This window comes from Euprymna scolopes, chromosome 8 (assembly GCF_053919585.1).
Source record: "Euprymna scolopes isolate OS-2025 chromosome 8, ASM5391958v1, whole genome shotgun sequence".
Classification (NCBI taxonomy): Eukaryota; Metazoa; Mollusca; class Cephalopoda; order Sepiida; family Sepiolidae; genus Euprymna; species Euprymna scolopes.
This window is the reverse complement of record NC_136489.1, coordinates 51,815,078-51,840,161: the sequence shown is the minus strand read 5'-3', so window position 1 is coordinate 51,840,161 and position 25,084 is coordinate 51,815,078. Positions and strand designations below refer to the sequence as shown.

Sequence of the window (25,084 nt, the reverse complement as noted above, 5' to 3'; positions counted from 1 at the left end):
ATTTTTTATTTAATTATTAAGTTAAATATAATTAATGAGTTTTTTATATAATTGAATTTTTTTATTTTTTATTTAATTATTAATGAAGTTACATATAATTAATGAGTTTTTTATATAATTGATTTTTTTATTTTTTATTTAATTATTAATGAAGTTACATATAATTAATGAGTTTTTTTTATATAATTGAATTTTTTATTTGTTATTAAATTATTAATGAAGTTACATATAATTAATGAGTTTTTTATATAATTCAATTTTTTATTTTTTATTTAATTATTAATGAAGTTACATAAAATTAATGAGTATTATATAATTGAATTTTTTATTTTTTATTTAATTATATATGAAGTTAAATATATTTAATGAGTTTTGTATATAATTGAATTTTTTTATTTTTTATTTAATTATTAATGAAGTTAAATATAATTAATGAGTTTTTATATAATTGAATTTTTTATTTTTTATTTAATTATTAAGTTAAATATAATTAATGAGTTTTTTATATAATTGAATTTTTATTTTTTATTTAATTATTAATGAAGTTACATATAATTAATGAGTTTTATATAATTGAATTTTTTATTTTTTATTTAATTATTAATTAAGTTAAATATAATTAATGAGTTTTTATATAATTGAATTTTTTATTTTTTTATTTAATTATTAATGAAGTTACATATAATTAATGAGTTTTTTATATAATTGAATGTTTTTATTTTTTATTTAATTATTAATGAAGTTACATATAATTAATGAGTTTTTTATATAATTGAATTTTTTATTTTTTATTTAATTATTAATGAAGTTAAATATATTTAATGAGTTTTTATATAATTGCATTTTTTTATTTTTTATTTAATTATTAATGAAGTTACATATAATTAATGAGTTTTATATAATTGAATTTTTTATTTTTTATTTAATTATTAAGTTAAAAATATATTAATGAGTTTTTTATATAATTGAATTTTTTATTTTTTATTTAATTATTAATGAAGTTTAATATAATTAATGAGTTTTTTATATAATTGAATTGTTTATTTTTTATTTAATTATTAATGAAGTTAAATATAAATAATGAGTTTTTTATATAATTGATTTTTTTATTTTTTATTTAATTATTAATGAAGTTAAATATATTTAATGAGTTTTTATATAATTGAATTTTTTATTTTTTATTTAATTATTAATGAAGTTACATATAATTAATGAGTTTTTTATATAATTGAATTTTTTATTTTTTATTTAATTATTAATGAAGTTACATATAATTAATGAGTTTTTTATATAATTGAATTTTTTATTTTTTATTTAATTATTAATGAAGTTAAATATAATTAATGAGTTTTTATATAATTGAATTTTTTATTTTTTATTTAATTATTAATAAAGTTACATATAATTAATGAGTTTTTTTATATAATTGAATTTTTTTATTTTTTATTTAATTATTAATGAAGTTACATATAATTAATGAGTTTTTTATATAATTGAATTTTTTTATTTTTTATTTAATTATTTATGAAGTTACATATTATTAATGAGTTTTTTATAATTGAATTTTTTATTTTTTATTTAATTATTAATGAAGTTAAATATAATTAATGAGTTTTTTATATAATTGAATTTTTTATTTTTTATTTAATTATTAATTAAGTTAAATATAATTAATGAGTTTTTATATAATTGAATTTTTTATTTTTTATTTAATTTTTAATGAAGTTAAATATAATTAATGAGTTTTTTATATAATTGATTTTTTTATTTTTTATTTAATTATTAATGAAGTTAAATATAATTAATGAGTTTTTTATATAATTGAATTTTTTTATTTTTTATTTAATTATATATAAAGTTACATATAATTAATGAGTTTTTTATATAATTGAATTTTTTTATTTTTTATTTAATTATTAATGAATGTAAATATAATTAATGAGTTTTTATATAATTGAATTTTTTATTTTTTATTTAATTATTAATGAAGTTAAATATAATTAATGAGTTTTTATATAATTGAATTTTTTATTTTTTATTTAATTATTAATGAAGTTACATATAATTAATGAGTTTTTATATAATTGAATTTATTTTTTATTTAATTATTTATGAAGTTAAATATAAATAATGAGTTTTTTATATAATTGAATTTTTTATTTTTTATTTAATTATTAATGAAGTTACATATTATTAATGAGTTTTTATATAATTGAATTTTTTATTTTTTATTTAATAATTAATGAAGTTACATATAATTAATGAGTTTTTTTATATAATTGAATTTTTTATTTTTTATTTAATTATTAATGAAGTTACATATAATTAATGAGTTTTTTATATAACTGAATTTTTTATTTTTTATTTAATTATTAATGAAGTTAAATATATTTAATGAGTTTTTATATAATTGCATTTTTTTATTTTTTATTTAATTATTAATGAAGTTACATATAATTAATGAGTTTTTTATATAATTGAATTTTTTATTTTTTATTTAATTATTAAGTTAAAAATATATTAATGAGTTTTTTATATAATTGAATTTTTTATTTTTTATTAAATTATTAATGAAGTTACATATAATTAATGAGTTTTTTATATAATTGAATTTTTTATTTTTTATTTAATTATTAATGAAGTTAAATATAAATAATGAGTTTTTTATATAATTGAATTTTTTTTTTTTATTTAATTATTAATGAAGTTAAATATATTTAATGAGTTTTTATATAATTGAATTTTTTATTTTTTATTTAATTATTAATGAAGTTACATATAATTAATGAGTTTTTTATATAATTGAATTTTTTATTTTTTATTTAATTATTAATGAAGTTACATATAATTAATGAGTTTTTTATATAATTAGAATTTTTTTATTTTTTATTTAATTATTAATGAAGTTACATATAATTAATGAGTTTTATATAATTGAATTTTATATTTTTTATTTAATTATTAAGTTAAAAATATATTAATGAGTTTTTTATATAATTGAATTTTTTATTTTTTATTTAATTATTAATGAAGTTTAATATAATTAATGAGTTTTTTATATAATTGAAATTTTTATTTTTTATTTAATTATTAATGAAGTTAAATATAAATAATGAGTTTTTTATATAATTGAATTTTTTTATTTTTTATTTAATTATTAATGAAGTTAAATATATTTAATGAGTTTTTATATAATTGAATTTTTTATTTTTTATTTAATTATTAATGAAGTTACATATAATTAATGAGTTTTTTATATAATTGAATTTTTTATTTTTATTTAATTATTAATGAAGTTACATATAATTAATGAGTTTTTTATATAATTGAATTTTTTTATTTTTTATTTAATTATTAATGAAGTTACATATAATTAATGAGTATTATATAATTGAATTTTTTATTTTTTATTTAATTATTAAGTTAAATATAATTAATGAGTTTTTATATAATTGAATTTTTTATTTTTTATTTAATTTTTAATGAAGTTAAATATAATTAATGAGTTTTTTATATAATTGAATTTTTTATTTTTTATTTAATTATTAATGAAGTTAAATATAATTAATGAGTTTTTTATATAATTGAATTTTTTTATTTTTTATTTAATTATTAATGAAGTTAAATATAATTAATGAGTTTTTATATAATTGAATTTTTTTATTTTTTATTTAATTAATTATGAAGTTAAATATAATTAATGAGTTTTTATATAATTGAATTTTTTTATTTTTTATTTAATTATTAAGTTAAATATAATTAATGAGTTTTTTATATAATTGAATTTTTTATTTTTTATTTAATTATTAATGAAGTTACATATAATTAATGAGTTTTATATAATTGAATTTTTTTATTTTTTATTTAATTATTAATTAAGTTCAATATAATTAATGAGTTTTTATATAATTGATTTTTTTTATTTGTTATTAAATTATTAATGAAGTTACATATAATTAATGAGTTTTTTATATAATTCAATTTTTTATTTTTTATTTAATTATTAATGAAGTTAAATATAATTAATGAGTTTTTTATATAATTGAATTTTTTATTTGTTATTTAATTATTAATGAAGTTACATATAATTAATGAGTGTTTTATAATTGAATTTTTTATTTTTTATTTAATTATTAATGAAGTTACGTATAATTAATGAGTTTTTTTATATAATTGAATTTTTTATTTTTTATTTAATTATTAATGAAGTTACATATAATTAATGAGTTTTTTATATAATTGAATTTTTTATTTTTTATTTTATTATTAATGAAGTTACATATAATACATGAGTTTTTATTATAATTGAATTTTTTTATTTTTTATTTAATTATTTATGAAGTTACATATAATTAATGAGTTTTATATAATTGAATTTTTTATTTTTTATTTAATTATTAAGTTAAATATAATTAATGAGTTTTTTATATAATTGAATTTTTTATTTTTTATTTAATATTTAATTAAGTTAAATATAATTAATGAGTTTTTATATAATTGAATTTTTTATTTTTTATTTAATTTTTAATGAAGTTAAATATAAGTAATGAGTTTTTTATATAATTGATTTTTTTATTTTTTATTTAATTATTAATGAAGTTAAATATAATTAATGAGTTTTTTATATAATTTAATTTTTTTATTTTTTAGTTAATTATATATGAAGTTACATATAATTAATGAGTTTTTTATATAATTGAATTTTTTATTTTTTATTTAATTATTAATGAAGTTAAATATAATTAATGAGTTTTTATATAATTGAATTTTTTATTTTTTATTTAATTATTAATGAAGTTAAATATAAAAATGAGTTTTTATATAATTGAATTTTTTTATTTTTTATTTAATTATTAAGTTAAATATAATTAATGAGTTTTTTATATAATTGAATTTTTTATTTTTTATTTAATTATTAATGAAGTTACATATAATTAATGAGTTTTATATAATTGAATTTTTTATTTTTTATTTAATTATTAATGAAGTTAAATATAATTAATGAGTTTTTATATAATTGAAATTTTTATTTTTTATTTAATTATTAATGAAGTTACATATAATTAATGAGTTTTTTATATAATTGAATTTTTTATTTTTTATTTAATTATTAATGAAGTTACATATAATTAATGAGTTTTTTTATATAATTCAATTTTTTATTTTTTATTTAATTATTAATGAAGTTAAATATAATTAATGAGTTTTTATATAATTGAATTTTTTATTTTTTATTTAATTATTAATGAAGTTAAATATATTTAATGAGTTTTTATATAATTGCATTTTTTTATTTTTTATTTAATTATTAATGAAGTTACATATAATTAATGAGTTTTATATAATTGAATTTTTTATTGTTTATTTAATTATTAAGTTAAAAATATATTAATGAGTTTTTTATATAATTGAATTTTTTATTTTTTATTTAATTATTAATGAAGTTTAATATAATTAATGAGTTTTTTATATAATTGAATTGTTTATTTTTTATTTAATTATTAATGAAGTTAAATATAAATAATGAGTTTTTTATATAATTGAATTTTTTTATTTTTTATTTAATTATTAATGAAGTTAAATATATTTAATGAGTTTTTATATAATTGAATTTTTTATTTTTTATTTAATTATTAATGAAGTTACATATAATTAATGAGTTTTTTATATAATTGAATTTTTTATTTTTTATTTAATTATTAATGAAGTTACATATAATTAATGAGTTTTTTATATAATTGAATTTTTTTATTTTTTATTTAATTATTAATGTAGTTACATATAATTAATGAGTTTTTTATATAATTGAATTTTTTTATTTTTTATTTAATTATTTATGAAGTTACATATAATTAATGAGTTTTTTATAATTGAATGTTTTATTTTTTATTTAATTATTAATGAAGTTAAATATAATTAATGAGTTCTTTATATAATTGAATTTTTTATTTTTTATTTAATTATTAATGAAGTTACATATAATTAATGAGTTTTTTATATAATTGAATTTTTTATTTGTTATTTAATTATTAATGAAGTTACATATAATTAATGAGTTTTTAATATAATTGCATTTTTTTATTTTTTATTTAATTATTTATGTAGGTACATATAATTAATGAGTTTTATATAATTGAATTTTTTATTCTTTATTTAATTATTAAGTTAAATATAATTAATGAGTTTTTTATATAATTGAATTTTTTATTTTTTATTTAATTATTAATGAAGTTAAATATAATTAATGAGTTTTTATATAATTGAATTTTTTATTTTTTATTTAATTTTTAATGAAGTTAAATATAATTAATGAGTTTTTTATATAATTGATTTTTTTATTTTTTATTTAATTATAAATGAAGTTAAATATAATTAATGAGTTTTTTATATAATTGAATTTTTTTATTTTTTATTTAATTATATATGAAGTTAAATATAATTAATGAGTTTTTTATATAATTGAATTTTTTTTTTTTATTTAATTATTAATGATGTTTAATATAATTAATGAGTTTTTATATAATTGAATTTTTTATTTTTTATTTAATTATTAATGAAGTTAAATATAATTAATGAGTTTTTATATAATTGAATTTTTTTATTTTTTATTTAATTATTAAGTTAAATATAATTAATAAGTTTTTTATATAATTGAATTTTTTATTTTTATTTAATTATTAATGAAGTTACATATAATTAATGAGTTTTTTATATAATTGAATGTTTTTATTTTTTATTTAATTATTAATGAAGTTACATATAATTAATGAGTTTTTTATATAATTGAATTTTTTATTTTTTATTTAATTATTAATGAAGTTAAATATATTTAATGAGTTTTTATATAATTGCATGTTTTTATTTTTTATTTAATTATTAATGAAGTTACATATAATTAATGAGTTTTATATAATTGAATTTTTTATTGTTTATTTAATTATTAAGTTAAAAATATATTAATGAGTTTTTTATATAATTGAATTTTTTATTTTTTATTTAATTATTAATGAAGTTTAATATAATTAATGAGTTTTTTATATAATTGAATTGTTTATTTTTTATTTAATTGTTAATGAAGTTAAATATAAATAATGAGTTTTTTATATAATTGAATTTTTTTATTTTTTATTTAATTATTAATGAAGTTAAATATATTTAATGAGTTTTTATATAATTGAATTTTTTATTTTTTATTTAATTATTAATGAAGTTACATATAATTAATGAGTTTTTTATATAATTGAATTTTTTATTTTTTATTTAATTATTAATGAAGTTACATATAATTAATGAGTTTTTTATAAAATTGAATTTTTTTATTTTTTATTTAATTATTAATGAAGTTACATATAATTAATGAGTATTATATAATTGAATTTTTTATTTTTTATTTAATTATTAAGTTAAATATAATTAATACGTTTTTTATATAATTGAATTTTTTATTTTTTATTTAATTATTAATGAAGTTACATATAATTAATGAGTTTTTTATATAATTCAATTTTTTATTTTTTATTTAATTATTAATGAAGTTACATATAATTAACGAGTTTTTTATATAATTGAATTTTTTATTTTTTATTTAATTATTAAGTTAAATATAATTAAAGAGTTTTTTATATAATTGAATTTTTTATTTTTTATTTAATTATTAATGAAGTTACATATAATTAATAAGTTTTATATAATTGAATTTTTTATTTTTTATTTAATTATTAATTAAGTTAAATATAATTAATGAGTTTTTATATAATTGAATTTTTTATTTTTTATTTAATTATTAATGAAGTTACATATAATTAATGAGTTTTTTATATAATTGAATTATTTATTTTTTATTTAATTATTAATGAAGTTAAATATAATTAATGAGTTTTTTATATAACTGAATTTTTTTATTTTTTATTTAATTATTAATGAAGTTAAATATAATTAATGAGTTTTTATATAATTGAATTTTTTTATTTTTTATTTAATTATTAATGAAGTTACATATAATTAATGAGTTTTTATATAATTGAATTTTTTTATTTTTTATTTAATTATTAAGTTAAATATAATTAATGAGTTTTTTATATAATTGAATTTTTTATTTTTTATTTAATTATTAATGAAGTTACATATAATTAATGAGTTTTATATAATTGAATTTTTTATTTTTTATTTAATTATTAATTAAGTTAAATATAATTAATGAGTTTTTTATATAATTGAATTTTTTATTTTTTATTTAATTATTAATGAAGTTACATATAATTAATGAGTTTTTTATATAATTGATTTTTTTATTTTTTATTTAATTATTAATGAAGTTACATATAATTAATGAGTTTTTTTTATATAATTGAATTTTTTATTTGTTATTAAATTATTAATGAAGTTACATATAATTAATGAGTTTTTTATATAATTCAATTTTTTATTTTTTATTTAATTATTAATGAAGTTACATAAAATTAATGAGTATTATATAATTGAATTTTTTATTTTTTATTTAATTATATATGAAGTTAAATATATTTAATGAGTTTTGTATATAATTGAATTTTTTTATTTTTTATTTAATTATTAATGAAGTTAAATATAATTAATGAGTTTTTATATAATTGAATTTTTTTTTTAATTAATTATGAAGTTAAATATAATTAATGAGTTTTTATATAATTGAATTTTTTATTTTTTATTTAATTATTAAGTTAAATATAATTAATGAGTTTTTTATATAATTGAATTTTTATTTTTTATTTAATTATTAATGAAGTTACATATAATTAATGAGTTTTATATAATTGAATTTTTTATTTTTTATTTAATTATTAATTAAGTTAAATATAATTAATGAGTTTTTATATAATTGAATTTTTTATTTTTTTATTTAATTATTAATGAAGTTACATATAATTAATGAGTTTTTTATATAATTGAATTTTTTTATTTTTTATTTAATTATTAAGTTAAAAATATATTAATGAGTTTTTTATATAATTGAATTTTTTATTTTTTATTTAATTATTAATGAAGTTTAATATAATTAATGAGTTTTTTATATAATTGAATTGTTTATTTTTTATTTAATTATTAATGAAGTTAAATATAAATAATGAGTTTTTTATATAATTGATTTTTTTATTTTTTATTTAATTATTAATGAAGTTAAATATATTTAATGAGTTTTTATATAATTGAATTTTTTATTTTTTATTTAATTATTAATGAAGTTACATATAATTAATGAGTTTTTTATATAATTTAATTTTTTATTTTTTATTTAATTATTAATGAAGTTACATATAATTAATGAGTTTTTTATATAATTGAATTTTTTATTTTTTATTTAATTATTAATGAAGTTACATATAATTAATGAGTTTTTTATATAATTCAATTTTTTATTTTTTATTTAATTATTAAGTTAAATATAATTAAAGAGTTTTTTATATAATTGAATTTTTTATTTTTTATTTAATTATTAATGAAGTTACATATAATTAATGAGTTTTTATATAATTGAATTTTTTATTTTTTATTTAATTATTAATGAAGTTACATATAATTAATGAGTTTTTTATATAATTGAATTATTTATTTTTTATTTAATTATTAATGAAGTAAAATATAATTAATGAGTTTTTTATATAACTGAATTTTTTTATTTTTTATTTAATTATTAATGAAGTTACATATAATTAATGAGTTTTTTATATAATTGAATTTTTTTATTTTTTATTTAATTATTTATGAAGTTACATATAATTAATGAGTTTTTTATAATTGAATTTTTTATTTTTTATTTAATTATTAATGAAGTTAAATATAATTAATGAGTTTTTTATATAATTGAATTTTTTATTTTTTATTTAATTATTAATGAAGTTACATATAATTAATGAGTTTTTTATATAATTGAATTTTTTTATTTTTTATTTAATTATTTATGAAGTTACATATAATTAATGAGTTTTTAATATAATTGAATTTTTTTATTTTTTATTTAATTATTTATGAAGTTACATATAATTAATGAGTTTTATATAATTGAATTTTTTATTTTTTATTTAATTATTAAGTTAAATATAATTAATGAGTTTTTTATATAATTGAATTTTTTATTTTTTATTTAATTATTAATTAAGTTAAATATAATTAATGAGTTTTTATATAATTGAATTTTTTATTTTTTATTTAATTTTTAATGAAGTTAAATATAATTAATGAGTTTTTTATATAATTGATTTTTTTATTTTTTATTTAATTATTAATGAAGTTAAATATAATTAATGAGTTTTTTATATAATTGAATTTTTTTATTTTTTATTTAATTATATATGAAGTTACATATAATTAATGAGTTTTTTATATAATTGAATTTTTTTATTTTTTATTTAATTATTAATGAATGTAAATATAATTAATGAGTTTTTATATAATTGAATTTTTTATTTTTTATTTAATTATTAATGAAGTTAAATATAATTAATGAGTTTTTATATAATTGAATTTTTTATTTTTTATTTAATTATTAATGAAGTTACATATAATTAATGAGTTTTTATATAATTGAATTTATTTTTTATTTAATTATTTATGAAGTTAAATATAAATAATGAGTTTTTTATATAATTGAATTTTTTATTTTTTATTTAATTATTAATGAAGTTACATATTATTAATGAGTTTTTATATAATTGAATTTTTTATTTTTTATTTAATAATTAATGAAGTTACATATAATTAATGAGTTTTTTTATATAATTGAATTTTTTATTTTTTATTTAATTATTAATGAAGTTACATATAATTAATGAGTTTTTTATATAACTGAATTTTTTATTTTTTATTTAATTATTAATGAAGTTAAATATATTTAATGAGTTTTTATATAATTGCATTTTTTTATTTTTTATTTAATTATTAATGAAGTTACATATAATTAATGAGTTTTTTATATAATTGAATTTTTTATTTTTTATTTAATTATTAAGTTAAAAATATATTAATGAGTTTTTTATATAATTGAATTTTTTATTTTTTATTAAATTATTAATGAAGTTACATATAATTAATGAGTTTTTTATATAATTGAATTTTTTATTTTTTATTTAATTATTAATGAAGTTAAATATAAATAATGAGTTTTTTATATAATTGAATTTTTTTTTTTTTATTTAATTATTAATGAAGTTAAATATATTTAATGAGTTTTTATATAATTGAATTTTTTATTTTTTATTTAATTATTAATGAAGTTACATATAATTAATGAGTTTTTATATAATTGAATTTTTTATTTTTTATTTAATTATTAATGAAGTTTAATATAATAAATGAGTTTTTTATATAATTGAATTTTTTTATTTTTTATTTAATTATTAATGAAGTTACATATAATTAATGAGTTTTATATAATTGAATTTTATATTTTTTATTTAATTATTAAGTTAAAAATATATTAATGAGTTTTTTATATAATTGAATTTTTTATTTTTTATTTAATTATTAATGAAGTTTAATATAATTAATGAGTTTTTTATATAATTGAAATTTTTATTTTTTATTTAATTATTAATGAAGTTACATATAATTAATGAGTTTTTATATAATTGAATTTTTTATTTTTTATTTAATTATTAATGAAGTTACATATAATTAATGAGTTTTTTATATAATTGAATTATTTATTTTTTATTTAATTATTAATGAAGTAAAATATAATTAATGAGTTTTTTATATAACTGAATTTTTTTATTTTTTATTTAATTATTAATGAAGTTACATATAATTAATGAGTTTTTTATATAATTGAATTTTTTTATTTTTTATTTAATTATTTATGAAGTTACATATAATTAATGAGTTTTTTATAATTGAATTTTTTATTTTTTATTTAATTATTAATGAAGTTAAATATAATTAATGAGTTTTTTATATAATTGAATTTTTTATTTTTTATTTAATTATTAATGAAGTTACATATAATTAATGAGTTTTTTATATAATTGAATTTTTTTATTTTTTATTTAATTATTAATGAAGTTACATATAATTAATGAGTTTTTAATATAATTGAATTTTTTTATTTTTTATTTAATTATTTATGAAGTTACATATAATTAATGAGTTTTATATAATTGAATTTTTTATTTTTTATTTAATTATTAAGTTAAATATAATTAATGAGTTTTTTATATAATTGAATTTTTTATTTTTTATTTAATTATTAATTAAGTTAAATATAATTAATGAGTTTTTATATAATTGAATTTTTTATTTTTTATTTAATTTTTAATGAAGTTAAATATAATTAATGAGTTTTTTATATAATTGATTTTTTTATTTTTTATTTAATTATTAATGAAGTTAAATATAATTAATGAGTTTTTTATATAATTGAATTTTTTTATTTTTTATTTAATTATATATGAAGTTACATATAATTAATGAGTTTTTTATATAATTGAATTTTTTTATTTTTTATTTAATTATTAATGAATGTAAATATAATTAATGAGTTTTTATATAATTGAATTTTTTATTTTTTATTTAATTATTAATGAAGTTAAATATAATTAATGAGTTTTTATATAATTGAATTTTTTATTTTTTATTTAATTATTAATGAAGTTACATATAATTAATGAGTTTTTATATAATTGAATTTATTTTTTATTTAATTATTAATGAAGTTTAATATAATTAATGAGTTTTTTATATAATTGAATTTTTTATTTTTTATTTAATTATTAATGAAGTTACATATTATTAATGAGTTTTTATATAATTGAATTTTTTATTTTTTATTTAATAATTAATGAAGTTACATATATTTAATGAGTTTTTATATAATTGAATTTTTTATTTTTTATTTAATTATTAATGAAGTTACATATAATTAATGAGTTTTTTATATAATTGAATTTTTTATTTTTTATTTAATTATTAATGAAGTTACATATAATTAATGAGTTTTTTATAAGATTGAATTTTTTTATTTTTTATTTAATTATTAATGAAGTTACATATAATTAATGAGTATTATATAATTGAATTTTTTATTTTTTATTTAATTATTAAGTTAAATATAATTAATACGTTTTTTATATAATTGAATTTTTTATTTTTTATTTAATTATTAATGAAGTTACATATAATTAATGAGTTTTTTATATAATTGAATTTTTTATTTTTTATTTAATTATTAATTAAGTTACATATAATTAATGAGTTTTTTATATAATTGAATTTTTTATTTTTTATTTAATTATTAAGTTAAATATAATTAAAGAGTTTTTTATATAATTGAATTTTTTATTTTTTATTTAATTATTAATGAAGTTACATATAATTAATAAGTTTTATATAATTGAATTTTTTATTTTTTATTTAATTATTAATTAAGTTAAATATAATTAATGAGTTTTTATATAATTGAATTTTTTATTTTTTATTTAATTATTAATGAAGTTACATATAATTAATGAGTTTTTTATATAATTGAATTTTTTTATTTTTTATTTAATTATTAATGAAGTTACATATAATTAATGAGTTTTTTATATAATTGAATTTTTTTATTTTTTATTTAATTATTTATGAAGTTACATATAATTAATGAGTTTTTTATAATTGAATGTTTTATTTTTTATTTAATTATTAATGAAGTTAAATATAATTAATGAGTTCTTTATATAATTGAATTTTTTATTTTTTATTTAATTATTAATGAAGTTACATATAATTAATGAGTTTTTTATATAATTGAATTTTTTATTTGTTATTTAATTATTAATGAAGTTACATATAATTAATGAGTTTTTAATATAATTGCATTTTTTTATTTTTTATTTAATTATTTATGTAGGTACATATAATTAATGAGTTTTATATAATTGAATTTTTTATTCTTTATTTAATTATTAAGTTAAATATAATTAATGAGTTTTTTATATAATTGATTTTTTTATTTTTTATTTAATTATTAATTAAGTTAAATATAATTAATGAGTTTTTATATAATTGAATTTTTTATTTTTTATTTAATTTTTAATGAAGTTAAATATAATTAATGAGTTTTTTATATAATTGATTTTTTTATTTTTTATTTAATTATAAATGAAGTTAAATATAATTAATGAGTTTTTTATATAATTGAATTTTTTTATTTTTTATTTAATTATATATGAAGTTACATATAATTAATGAGTTTTTTATATAATTGAATTTTTTTTTTTTTATTTAATTATTAATGATGTTTAATATAATTAATGAGTTTTTATATAATTGAATTTTTTATTTTTTATTTAATTATTAATGAAGTTAAATATAATTAATGAGTTTTTATATAATTGAATTTTTTTATTTTTTATTTAATTATTAAGTTAAATATAATTAATGAGTTTTTTATATAATTGAATTTTTTATTTTTATTTAATTATTAATGAAGTTACATATAATTAATGAGTTTTATATAATTGAATTTTTTATTTTTTATTTACTTATTAATTAAGTTAAATATAATTAATGAGTTTTTATATAATTGAATTTTTTATTTTTTTATTTAATTATTAATGAAGTTACATATAATTAATGAGTTTTTTATATAATTGAATGTTTTTATTTTTTATTTAATTATTAATGAAGTTACATATAATTAATGAGTTTTTTATATAATTGAATTTTTTATTTTTTATTTAATTATTAATGAAGTTAAATATATTTAATAAGTTTTTATATAATTGCATGTTTTTATTTTTTATTTAATTATTAATGAAGTTACATATAATTAATGAGTTTTATATAATTGAATGTTTTATTGTTTATTTAATTATTAAGTTAAAAATATATTAATGAGTTTTTTATATAATTGAATTTTTTATTTTTTATTTAATTATTAATGAAGTTTAATATAATTAATGAGTTTTTTATATAATTGAATTGTTTATTTTTTATTTAATTGTTAATGAAGTTAAATATAAATAATGAGTTTTTTATATAATTGAATTTTTTTATTTTTTATTTAATTATTAATGAAGTTAAATATATTTAATGAGTTTTTATATAATTGAATTTTTTATTTTTTATTTAATTATTAATGAAGTTACATATAATTAATGAGTTTTTTATATAATTGAATTTTTTATTTTTTATTTAATTATTAATGAAGTTACATATAATTAATGAGTTTTTTATAAAATTGAATTTTTTTATTTTTTATTTAATTATTAATGAAGTTACATATAATTAATGAGTATTATATAATTGAATTTTTTATTTTTTAGTTTATTATTAAGTTAAATATAATTAATACGTTTTTTATATAATTGAATTTTTTATTTTTTATTTAATTATTAATAAAGTTACATATAATTAATGAGTTTTTTATATAATTCAATTTTTTATTTTTTATTTAATTATTAATGAAGTTACATATAATTAATGAGTTTTTTATATAATTGAATTTTTTATTTTTTATTTAATTATTAAGTTAAATATAATTAAAGAGTTTTTTATATAATTGAATTTTTTATTTTTTATTTAATTATTAATGAAGTTACATATAATTAATAAGTTTTATATAATTGAATTTTTTATTTTTTATTTAATTATTAATTAAGTTAAATATAATTAATGAGTTTTTATATAATTGAATTTTTTTTTTTTTATTTAATTATTAATGAAGTTACATATAATTAATGAGTTTTTTATATAATTGAATTTTTTTATTTTTTATTTAATTATTAATGAAGTTACATATAATTAATGAGTTTTTTATATAATTGAATTTTTTTATTTTTTATTTAATTATTTATGAAGTTACATATAATTAATGAGTTTTTTATAATTGAATGTTTTATTTTTTATTTAATTATTAATGAAGTTAAATATAATTAATGAGTTTTTTATATAATTGAATTTTTTATTTTTTATTTAATTATTAATGAAGTTACATATAATTAATGAGTTTTTTATATAATTGAATTTTTTATTTTTTATTTAATTATTAATGAAGTTACATATAATTAATGAGTTTTTAATATAATTGCATTTTTTTATTTTTTATTTAATTATTTATGTAGTTACATATAATTAATGAGTTTTATATAATTGAATTTTTTATTTTTTATTTAATTATTAAGTTAAATATAATTAATGAGTTTTTTATATAATTGAATTTTTTATTTTTTATTTAATTATTAATTAAGTTAAATATAATTAATGAGTTTTTATATAATTGAATTTTTTATTTTTTATTTAATTTTTAATGAAGTTAAATATAATTAATGAGTTTTTTATATAATTGATTTTTTTATTTTTTATTTAATTAATAATGAAGTTAAATATAATTAATGAGTTTTTTATATAATTGAATTTTTTTATTTTTTATTTAATTATATATGAAGTTACATATAATTAATGAGTTTTTTATATAATTGAATTTTTTTATTTTTTATTTAATTATTAATGAAGTTAAATATAATTAATGAGTTTTTATATAATTGAATGTTTTTATTTTTTATTTAATTATTAAGTTAAATATAATTAATGAGTTTTTTATATAATTGAATTTTTTATTTTTTATTTAATTATTAATGAAGTTACATATAATTAATGAGTTTTATATAATTGAATTTTTTATTTTTTATTTAATTATTAATTAAGTTAAATATAATTAATGAGTTTTTATATAATTGAATTTTTTATTTTTTATTTAATTATTAATGAAGTTACATATAATTAATGAGTTTTTTATATAATTGAATTTTTTATTTTTTATTTAATTATTAATGAAGTTACATATAATTAATGAGTTTTTTATATAATTCAATTTTTTATTTTTTATTTAATTATTAATGAAGTTACATATAATTAATGAGTTTTTTATATAATTGAATTTTTTATTTTTTATTTAATTATTAATGAAGTTAAATATAATTAATGAGTTGTTTATATAATTGAATTTTTTATTTTTTATTTAATTATTAATGAAGTTAAATATAATTAATGAGTTTTTTATATAATTGAATTTTTTATTTTTTATTTAATTATTAATGAAGTTACATATAATTAATGAGTTTTTTATATAATTGAATTTTTTTATTTTTTATTTAATTATTAATGAAGTTACATATAATTAATGAGTATTATATAATTGAATTTTTTATTTTTTATTTAATTATATATGAAGTTAAATATAATTAATGAGTTTTTTATATAATTGAATTTTTTTATTTTTTATTTAATTATTAATGATGTTTAATATAATTAATGAGTTTTTATATAATTGAATTTTTTATTTTTTATTTAATTATTAATGAAGTTAAATATAATTAATGAGTTTTTATATAATTGAATTTTTTTATTTTTTATTTAATTATTAAGTTAAATATAATTAATGAGTTTTTTATATAATTGAATTTTTTATTTTTTATTTAATTATTAATTAAGTTAAATATAATTAATGAGTTTTTATATAATTGAATTTTTTATTTTTTATTTAATTTTTAATGAAATTAAATATAATTAATGAGTTTTTTATATAATTGATTTTTTTATTTTTTATTTAATTATTAATGAAGTTAAATATAATTAATGAGTTTTTTATATAATTGAATTTTTTTATTTTTTATTTAATTATATATGAAGTTACATATAATTAATGAGTTTTTTATATAATTGAATTTTTTTATTTTTTATTTAATTATTAATGAAGTTAAATATAATTAATGAGTTTTTATATAATTGAATGTTTTTATTTTTTATTTAATTATTAAGTTAAATATAATTAATGAGTTTTTTATATAATTGAATTTTTTATTTTTTATTTAATTATTAATGAAGTTACATATAATTAATGAGTTTTATATAATTGAATTTTTTATTTTTTATTTAATTATTAATTAAGTTAAATATAATTAATGAGTTTTTATATAATTGAATTTTTTATTTTTTATTTAATTATTAATGAAGTTACATATAATTAATGAGTTTTTTATATAATTGAATTTTTTATTTTTTATTTAATTATTAATGAAGTTACATATAATTAATGAGTTTTTTATATAATTCAATTTTTTATTTTTTATTTAATTATTAATGAAGTTACATATAATTAATGAGTTTTTTATATAATTGAATTTTTTATTTTTTATTTAATTATTAATGAAGTTAAATATAATTAATGAGTTGTTTATATAATTGAATTTTTTATTTTTTATTTAATTATTAATGAAGTTAAATATAATTAATGAGTTTTTTATATAATTGAATTTTTTATTTTTTATTTAATTATTAATGAAGTTACATATAATTAATGAGTTTTTTATATAATTGAATTTTTTTATTTTTTATTTAATTATTAATGAAGTTACATATAATTAATGAGTATTATATAATTGAATTTTTTATTTTTTATTTAATTATATATGAAGTTAAATATAATTAATGAGTTTTTTATATAATTGAATTTTTTTATTTTTTATTTAATTATTAATGATGTTTAATATAATTAATGAGTTTTTATATAATTGAATTTTTTATTTTTTATTTAATTATTAATGAAGTTAAATATAATTAATGAGTTTTTATATAATTGAATTTTTTTATTTTTTATTTAATTATTAAGTTAAATATAATTAATGAGTTTTTTATATAATTGAATTTTTTATTTTTTATTTAATTATTAATGAAGTTACATATAATTAATGAGTTTTATATAATTGAATTTTTTATTTTTTATTTAATTATTAATTAAGTTAAATATAATTAATGAGTTTTTTATATAATTGAATTTTTTATTTTTTATTTAATTATTAATGAAGTTACATATAATTAATGAGTTTTTTATATAATTGATTTTTTTATTTTTTATTTAATTATTAATGAAGTTACATATAATTAATGAGTATTTTATATAATTCAATTTTTTATTTTTTATTTAATTATTAATGAAGTTAAATATAATTAATGAGTTTTTTATATAATTGAATTTTTTATTTTTTATTTAATTATTAATGAAGTTATATATAATTAATGAGTTGTTTATATAATTGAATTTTTTATTTTTTATTTAATTATTAATGAAGTTATATATAATTAATGAGTTGTTTATATAATTGTAATTTTTTATTTTTTATTTAATTATTAATGAAGTTAAATATATTTAATGAGTTTTTTATATAATTGAATTTTTTATTTTTTTATTTAATTATTAATGAAGTTACATATAATTAATGAGTTTTTTATATAATTGAATTTTTTTATTTTTTATTTAATTATTAATGAAGTTACATATAATTAATGAGTATTATATAATTGAATTTTTTATTTTTTATTTAATTTTTAAGTTAAATATAATTAATACGTTTTTTATATAATTGAATTTTTTATTTTGTAGTTAATTATTAATTAAGTTAAATATAATTAATGAGTTTTTTATATAATTGAATTTTTTATTTTTTATTTAATTATTAATGAAGTTAAATATAATTAATGAGTTTTTTATATAATTGAATTTTTTATTTTTTATTTAATTATTAATGAAGTTAAATATAATTAATGAGGTTTTAATATAATTGAATTTTTTTATTTTTTATTTAATTATTAATGAAGGTCAACATAATTAATGAGTATTTTATATAATTTTATTTTTTATTTTATCATAAATGAAGTTAAATATAATTAATTAATTTTTTATATAATTGAATTTTTTATTTTTTATTTAATCATTAATCAAACAGGTCTCCAGTGAAATACAGTTCTAATGGTCCCATTTAATTTAGAGTGTAAGTGGTTTCAACTCCTTTTCCAAAACCGTCAACTCAATACAAATCTTGAACGTATAGAACAAGATAACAGAGATTAGAAAAATGGAAAATATATGCAGAAAATATTTGTTAGTAAAAATAAATAACAGTGATTTCATTTTTTGAGATTTATTCATTAATCTGTGGTCAATTTGTAAATAAAGGATTTGGTTGGAAATTCTTGGAAGGTTACTGGCCACAAGAAAAGGCACCAGTAGGAGGTCAGAGTGGACATGGGTCGAAACTTTATGACAAAAAAAAAAAAAAAAAATCAACATTTAATATTCGCAATGAGATAATTTTCTTTTATCCATTTTTTTTTTTTTTTGGATCATCTTTCGATCACAAGAATGGCTCTATAATCAAGATATTTCATATTATTTGTATTATTCATACTACTGTTCTCATCTGGGGTGTTATTCTTAAAATATTTTGGCCGATGTAACTTCTAACCTTCTTCAGGTGAATCTTTCAGTCAAACTCCGGAATTTTCACAAAATTTCAAACAGGACCTTTTATATAATCCATGGGGATAGCTTGCTCTATTTTCATCAGCCATCACCAGGTAGAAGTTTCACAATTGTATTCCAAGTACTGTCCGCACTGAGGATTGAACCTCCAATTTCCAGAAAAATGTCATTTAGAACAGAATTTTTACTTCATACTTTATCCATTATGCTAGGAGTCCCAACAAATACAATCCTCATCTCAAAATTCAGAAACATAATTTTTTATATTTATTTTTAAAAAAATTAATTTTTAAAGCGTATTTTTTTTTATAAATGGAAGAGTTTCATATGTAAACAAAAAAAGGTGGATAGAGTTGATTTTACCTGATGAAATGACGGCTTTTTTGGAAGCAAAAAATGCTTCTTTGTCTTTTCCTGCTGCCAACAACTTTAAGCTGTCTTTGATGCAGGAAACTGCAATCTGTACCTACAATTAAAAAAAAACACATCAAAAGAATTACAAAAGAAAAAAAAAAGTTTAATCAAGACATTAAAAAATGAAAATATCAAAAAATGTTTAAATTGTACATATTCGTTATGAAACAAAGTTCTCTTTAAAAAATTTCATTTAATTTCATGAAGTAGTTTGTTTTTTTTACAGCAAAAAAATTTGTTATGATACCAAGCAAAAGGTCCGATTTTTAGGAAGAAAAGATAGTATTAAAGATGGGGAGGGAGTGTCGGCGCCTTACATTGAGTTATCTCCCCGTAGCATGTTCTAAAAATCCAAACAAAAATTTAAAAAATTCAAAGATGTCTACCGTCAACATGCTGTCATAAAAACATGTTTTTCCGCTGTAAACAAAAAACTACTCGATCAAATCAAGTGAAATCTTTTTTTTTCTTCAGTTCAAAACAGATACGTACAATATAACCTCTTTTCGATATTTTCATTTTTTAATGTCTTGATTAAACTGTGCAAGTGCTGAACATTCTATAATTCTGTAATTGTTTGCTACCTTCTATATGGGAATGTGCATTTGAGAGAGGCATTTTGTTTGGAATGAATGTAATAATTTTTAAACATGGATAAAATGTAAATTATTAAGTGGTGAATGTGAAGAATGTGTGATTAGTTTCCTATTCAAACTGTAGAGGAATAAGGAAAAATCGCCTTTTATATATATATATATATATATATATATATATATATATATATATATATATATATATAAGATAAAGAAAATTAAAACTAAGTTGAAATTTACACTCAAAATTTATTGTTCGACTGAATACTCCAAAAAAACAATTTACAAAGTCTTTATTCCACAGAGTTTTAAAGAATGCTATTCTTGCTATTCTTCTCATAAGAGAACAGAAAGAAATCAGCAAATTATATTTGTAGCAATGCTAGAATTTGCTAGTTATGGCATTAAGTGAAATCGCAATTTATTATAGTCATAAATTGCCACGAAAAACAAGTGAAAAAATCATGCAATCTGGATGCTTAATTTTAAGGAAAAGTCTCCAAAACACTTTTTTTCTCTCTTCTTCCTTTCCTTTTTATTCTCTTCTTTCTATTTTTTTCTATTTTTTTACTTGGTTTTCATTTTCATTAAATGACTAGCCTCAAATAAGACCTGAAGTATATTTTCACCTGACAATATCTTTTAAGACTGAAACTACACATTTATTGTAACAACTTGTGGTAATTTTGTTTACCTAAAGTGAATAAAATTATTTTGGTAACTTTTGATTCATATAAACACTAGAAAGTTCATCCATAGAATTAAAGATACCAATTGTGACTGGTCATCAGACAATGTAATAATTACTAAATGGTCACATTAGTATCTTTAACCCTGTGGCTGGGTTTTTAGTTTTTTGTGAAACTGACAGTACTAATGGCTGATCAAAATAATGCACCATTGAATACAAATATATATCATCTTGCACAAGTAATTGAGCACTCTAGTTATTTTTCCTGTAACACTGAATTTTACAAATGTGTATGTGTGTGAAAAATAAATTCAACATATAATTTAAAATAATTTGGAGAGAAGAGGATAAATATGGAATTTTTCCCAATGGTGAATTATGTAAATAAATATTCACTTACTAAATAAATAAAATATGAATGAAAGATTTTCATGAATTATTTTTTAAAATCAATGAAGTTCACAATCGAAAAAAATATGAACAACAAAAACATGTATTTACTTCTTGCCCAATTGCATCTTTGATGACAATGTTGCTGATTTCTCCCAAGAGTTTAGCGAGAGACTGCAACGTTGATGTCGAAGTAACAACATTTTCGATTGCAGACGTTCTCAACCAGCCAGCAACTTCCTACAAGTGAAAAACAAAAAATAAAAAACCAAACATAAATATGCAAACAAAATGTGTCTGTCCATCTGCACATCACTCGTTTCTTACATTAATAAGTTGAGATAAAAACCATAGTTTCATTGTCTCCAGAAGACATCTCACTCCTGATACAATCCTTTACCTGTATAAAAACTAGATATGTCCTAAAATAGGGTACTGTTGTCAAATCTGGCCAGGAGCTGCTCGGAGTACCCTATCTTGGTTTGACTTGTAAACCGGCTTCAAAACCTTGTAGGGGATGCCCATTTTCTCTTCTCTGCAACCTCTTACCCACAGAAGAGACGTTGCAAGCCTGTCTCAGTTCTATAATTATTATCATGGTAAATGCTCGTCTGAGCTTGAATCTATGTCAAACCTTTACAAAAAAACATTCATCTAGCTGCAACCACTATTAACAATTTCTCCCATTCTCTGAGCCTAACTCAAAACACAAATTTCATGAACGATGCTTCTTTTCTAGAAATACCTGCCTGTGGAACTCTGTTCTGCTGGCCTGCTTTTCAGTTGACTACAATATGGTAGTTAGCAAGTCCAATTCAAACAAGTTCTTGTTGAAACACCACCTTAAATAATCAAATTGTACCCAATTTCAATCACAAATGGTTACTACACTATTGTCCCAACGATTATCATACACTCATTAATCCTTATCCTTTAGTGGTCTTGATAAGTAGCGATTTTCATAGTAATAAAAAGTCTCTCTCTCTCTCTCTCTCTCTCTCTCTAAGTCTATTCTTTCCAATAAAACCTTAAAAAAAAAAATTCAGCAAAAGTCTCTTTGTGTCTTCCATGCATGCAAAGTTTTATTCATCTTAAATAGATGAGACGATAATGGCCACTCATGAAATGGAACGACAATGAAGAGAGTAAAAAGATAAGCACATACAAAAATGTAAAGACTTTTATTTTATTTGCTTTATTGATCACTCGTAGGTGAAAACATTACAATTGGGTCAGTATTTAATAGGTAGGTAATTTTTTTTTACAAGGGACTCACCACTTATCAAGACACAGAGGCTACTCAAGGGTAAGAGTTAATGAGTGTACAGTAGTAGCGTAGTGATCTCGTGAGTGGTAGAAATTGGATATAATTTGATTAAGGGGACAGCTCAACAAGAATTTGTTTATATTGGACTTGAAGATTACCATATTGTAGTCAGTGGAAAGCAGGCTAGTGAAACAGTTTCACAGGTGGGCAACTATAAGAAAGCTTTATTCATGGAATCTGTGTTTAGATTTAGGTATGGATAGAGAGCGGGGGAAATTGCTGATAGTGATTGTAGTTAGTCGAGTGTTTTTTGTTAAAGGTTGGGAAGAGGGGAACTATAGATCAGATGAGTACTTGCCATGAAAATAACGATAGAACAGAGACCAGCTCGCAACGTCTCTTCTGCGGAAAAGAAGTTGCAGGAAAGAGAAAAGGGCATCAATTTCTTAATTTTGACCTTAGTGGATAATTTTGTATTTACACCAACCTAACATCTGTCAACATGTCACCATTCCAGTGAAGTTAAGATAATTAAATAATTAGCTTAGAGAACATTAATTCTCTTTCTCTTCAAAAATAAAATATTTAAGAATTCTCAGTGAACATCTTCTCCAAGAAAAGAAGCAAAAATTGCATAATTAATATTCTCTCGGCTAATTAATTATTTAGTTATCTTCACTGAAATGGTAACATGCGGACAGATGTTTGGTCAGTATAACATTTCACACTTAACGATTATCAAAGTTTTCTTTCTACATTATTGGTCAAGTGCCTCACACAACCCATGACAGACTCACATTATTTGATGTCTCCCAATCAATTTCCACACATAGACTCATTATTGGCAGTCTGTGTCACACAGCTTTCAAAGACAGATTGATCTGGGAGCTTCTGTTTTCTCTCAGTTCAAAAACATGACATCATTCCTCTTCTTGAATCATACTTCTGTTTTGTTTACACCATTTGATCTTTTCCCTAACTTTATATCACCCATCTTTCATTCAACCCGGGGAATGATTCTGTTTTGCAGATTTGGCTTATGATGACATATACTCAATGTGACCCTTGTTAAAATCCATACTAGCTAATTTAATCACTATTAACGTATTATATGTAACAGATATCCCTTTACCCCTTCCCCACTCTTACCATTCAATTCCTATCACCCTTTACTTAAATTATTCGCCCTTCCTCGTACCATCAAAAATATTTTTATACAGATCAAGCATGCATGGTGACAAGAAAGATAAAAACATCAGTTTTTCAAATTTTTTAGATGAGGATTGATAAATTGTATTATTTGGACTACTGTTTTCATCTCGATTACTACTTTCATTTCGACCAATGTAACCTCCAATCTTCTTGGGGTCCATCTTATCGAACTCTGGAAACTTTTGTTTAACTCAAGAATCTGTACGGAATTTCAAATGGAACTTTATTTAATCCAAAGGGGTACC

General features: G+C 13.4%; 1 protein-coding gene across 1 annotated transcript in view; it reads right to left on the bottom strand.

The window, feature by feature from the left end:
• LOC145283564 (GPI-anchor transamidase component PIGS-like) overlaps positions 1 to 25,084 on the bottom strand; it is a 79,319-nt gene that overhangs the window by 5,325 nt on the left and 48,910 nt on the right. Inside the window, exons 13-14 of the mRNA XM_080132465.1 lie at positions 22,472 to 22,600; positions 20,636 to 20,738 (exon numbers count right to left, since the gene is read on the bottom strand). Of these exons, the coding sequence (XP_079988591.1) occupies positions 20,636 to 20,738; positions 22,472 to 22,600 (232 nt within the window). The remainder of the gene's footprint in view (positions 1 to 20,635; positions 20,739 to 22,471; positions 22,601 to 25,084) is intronic.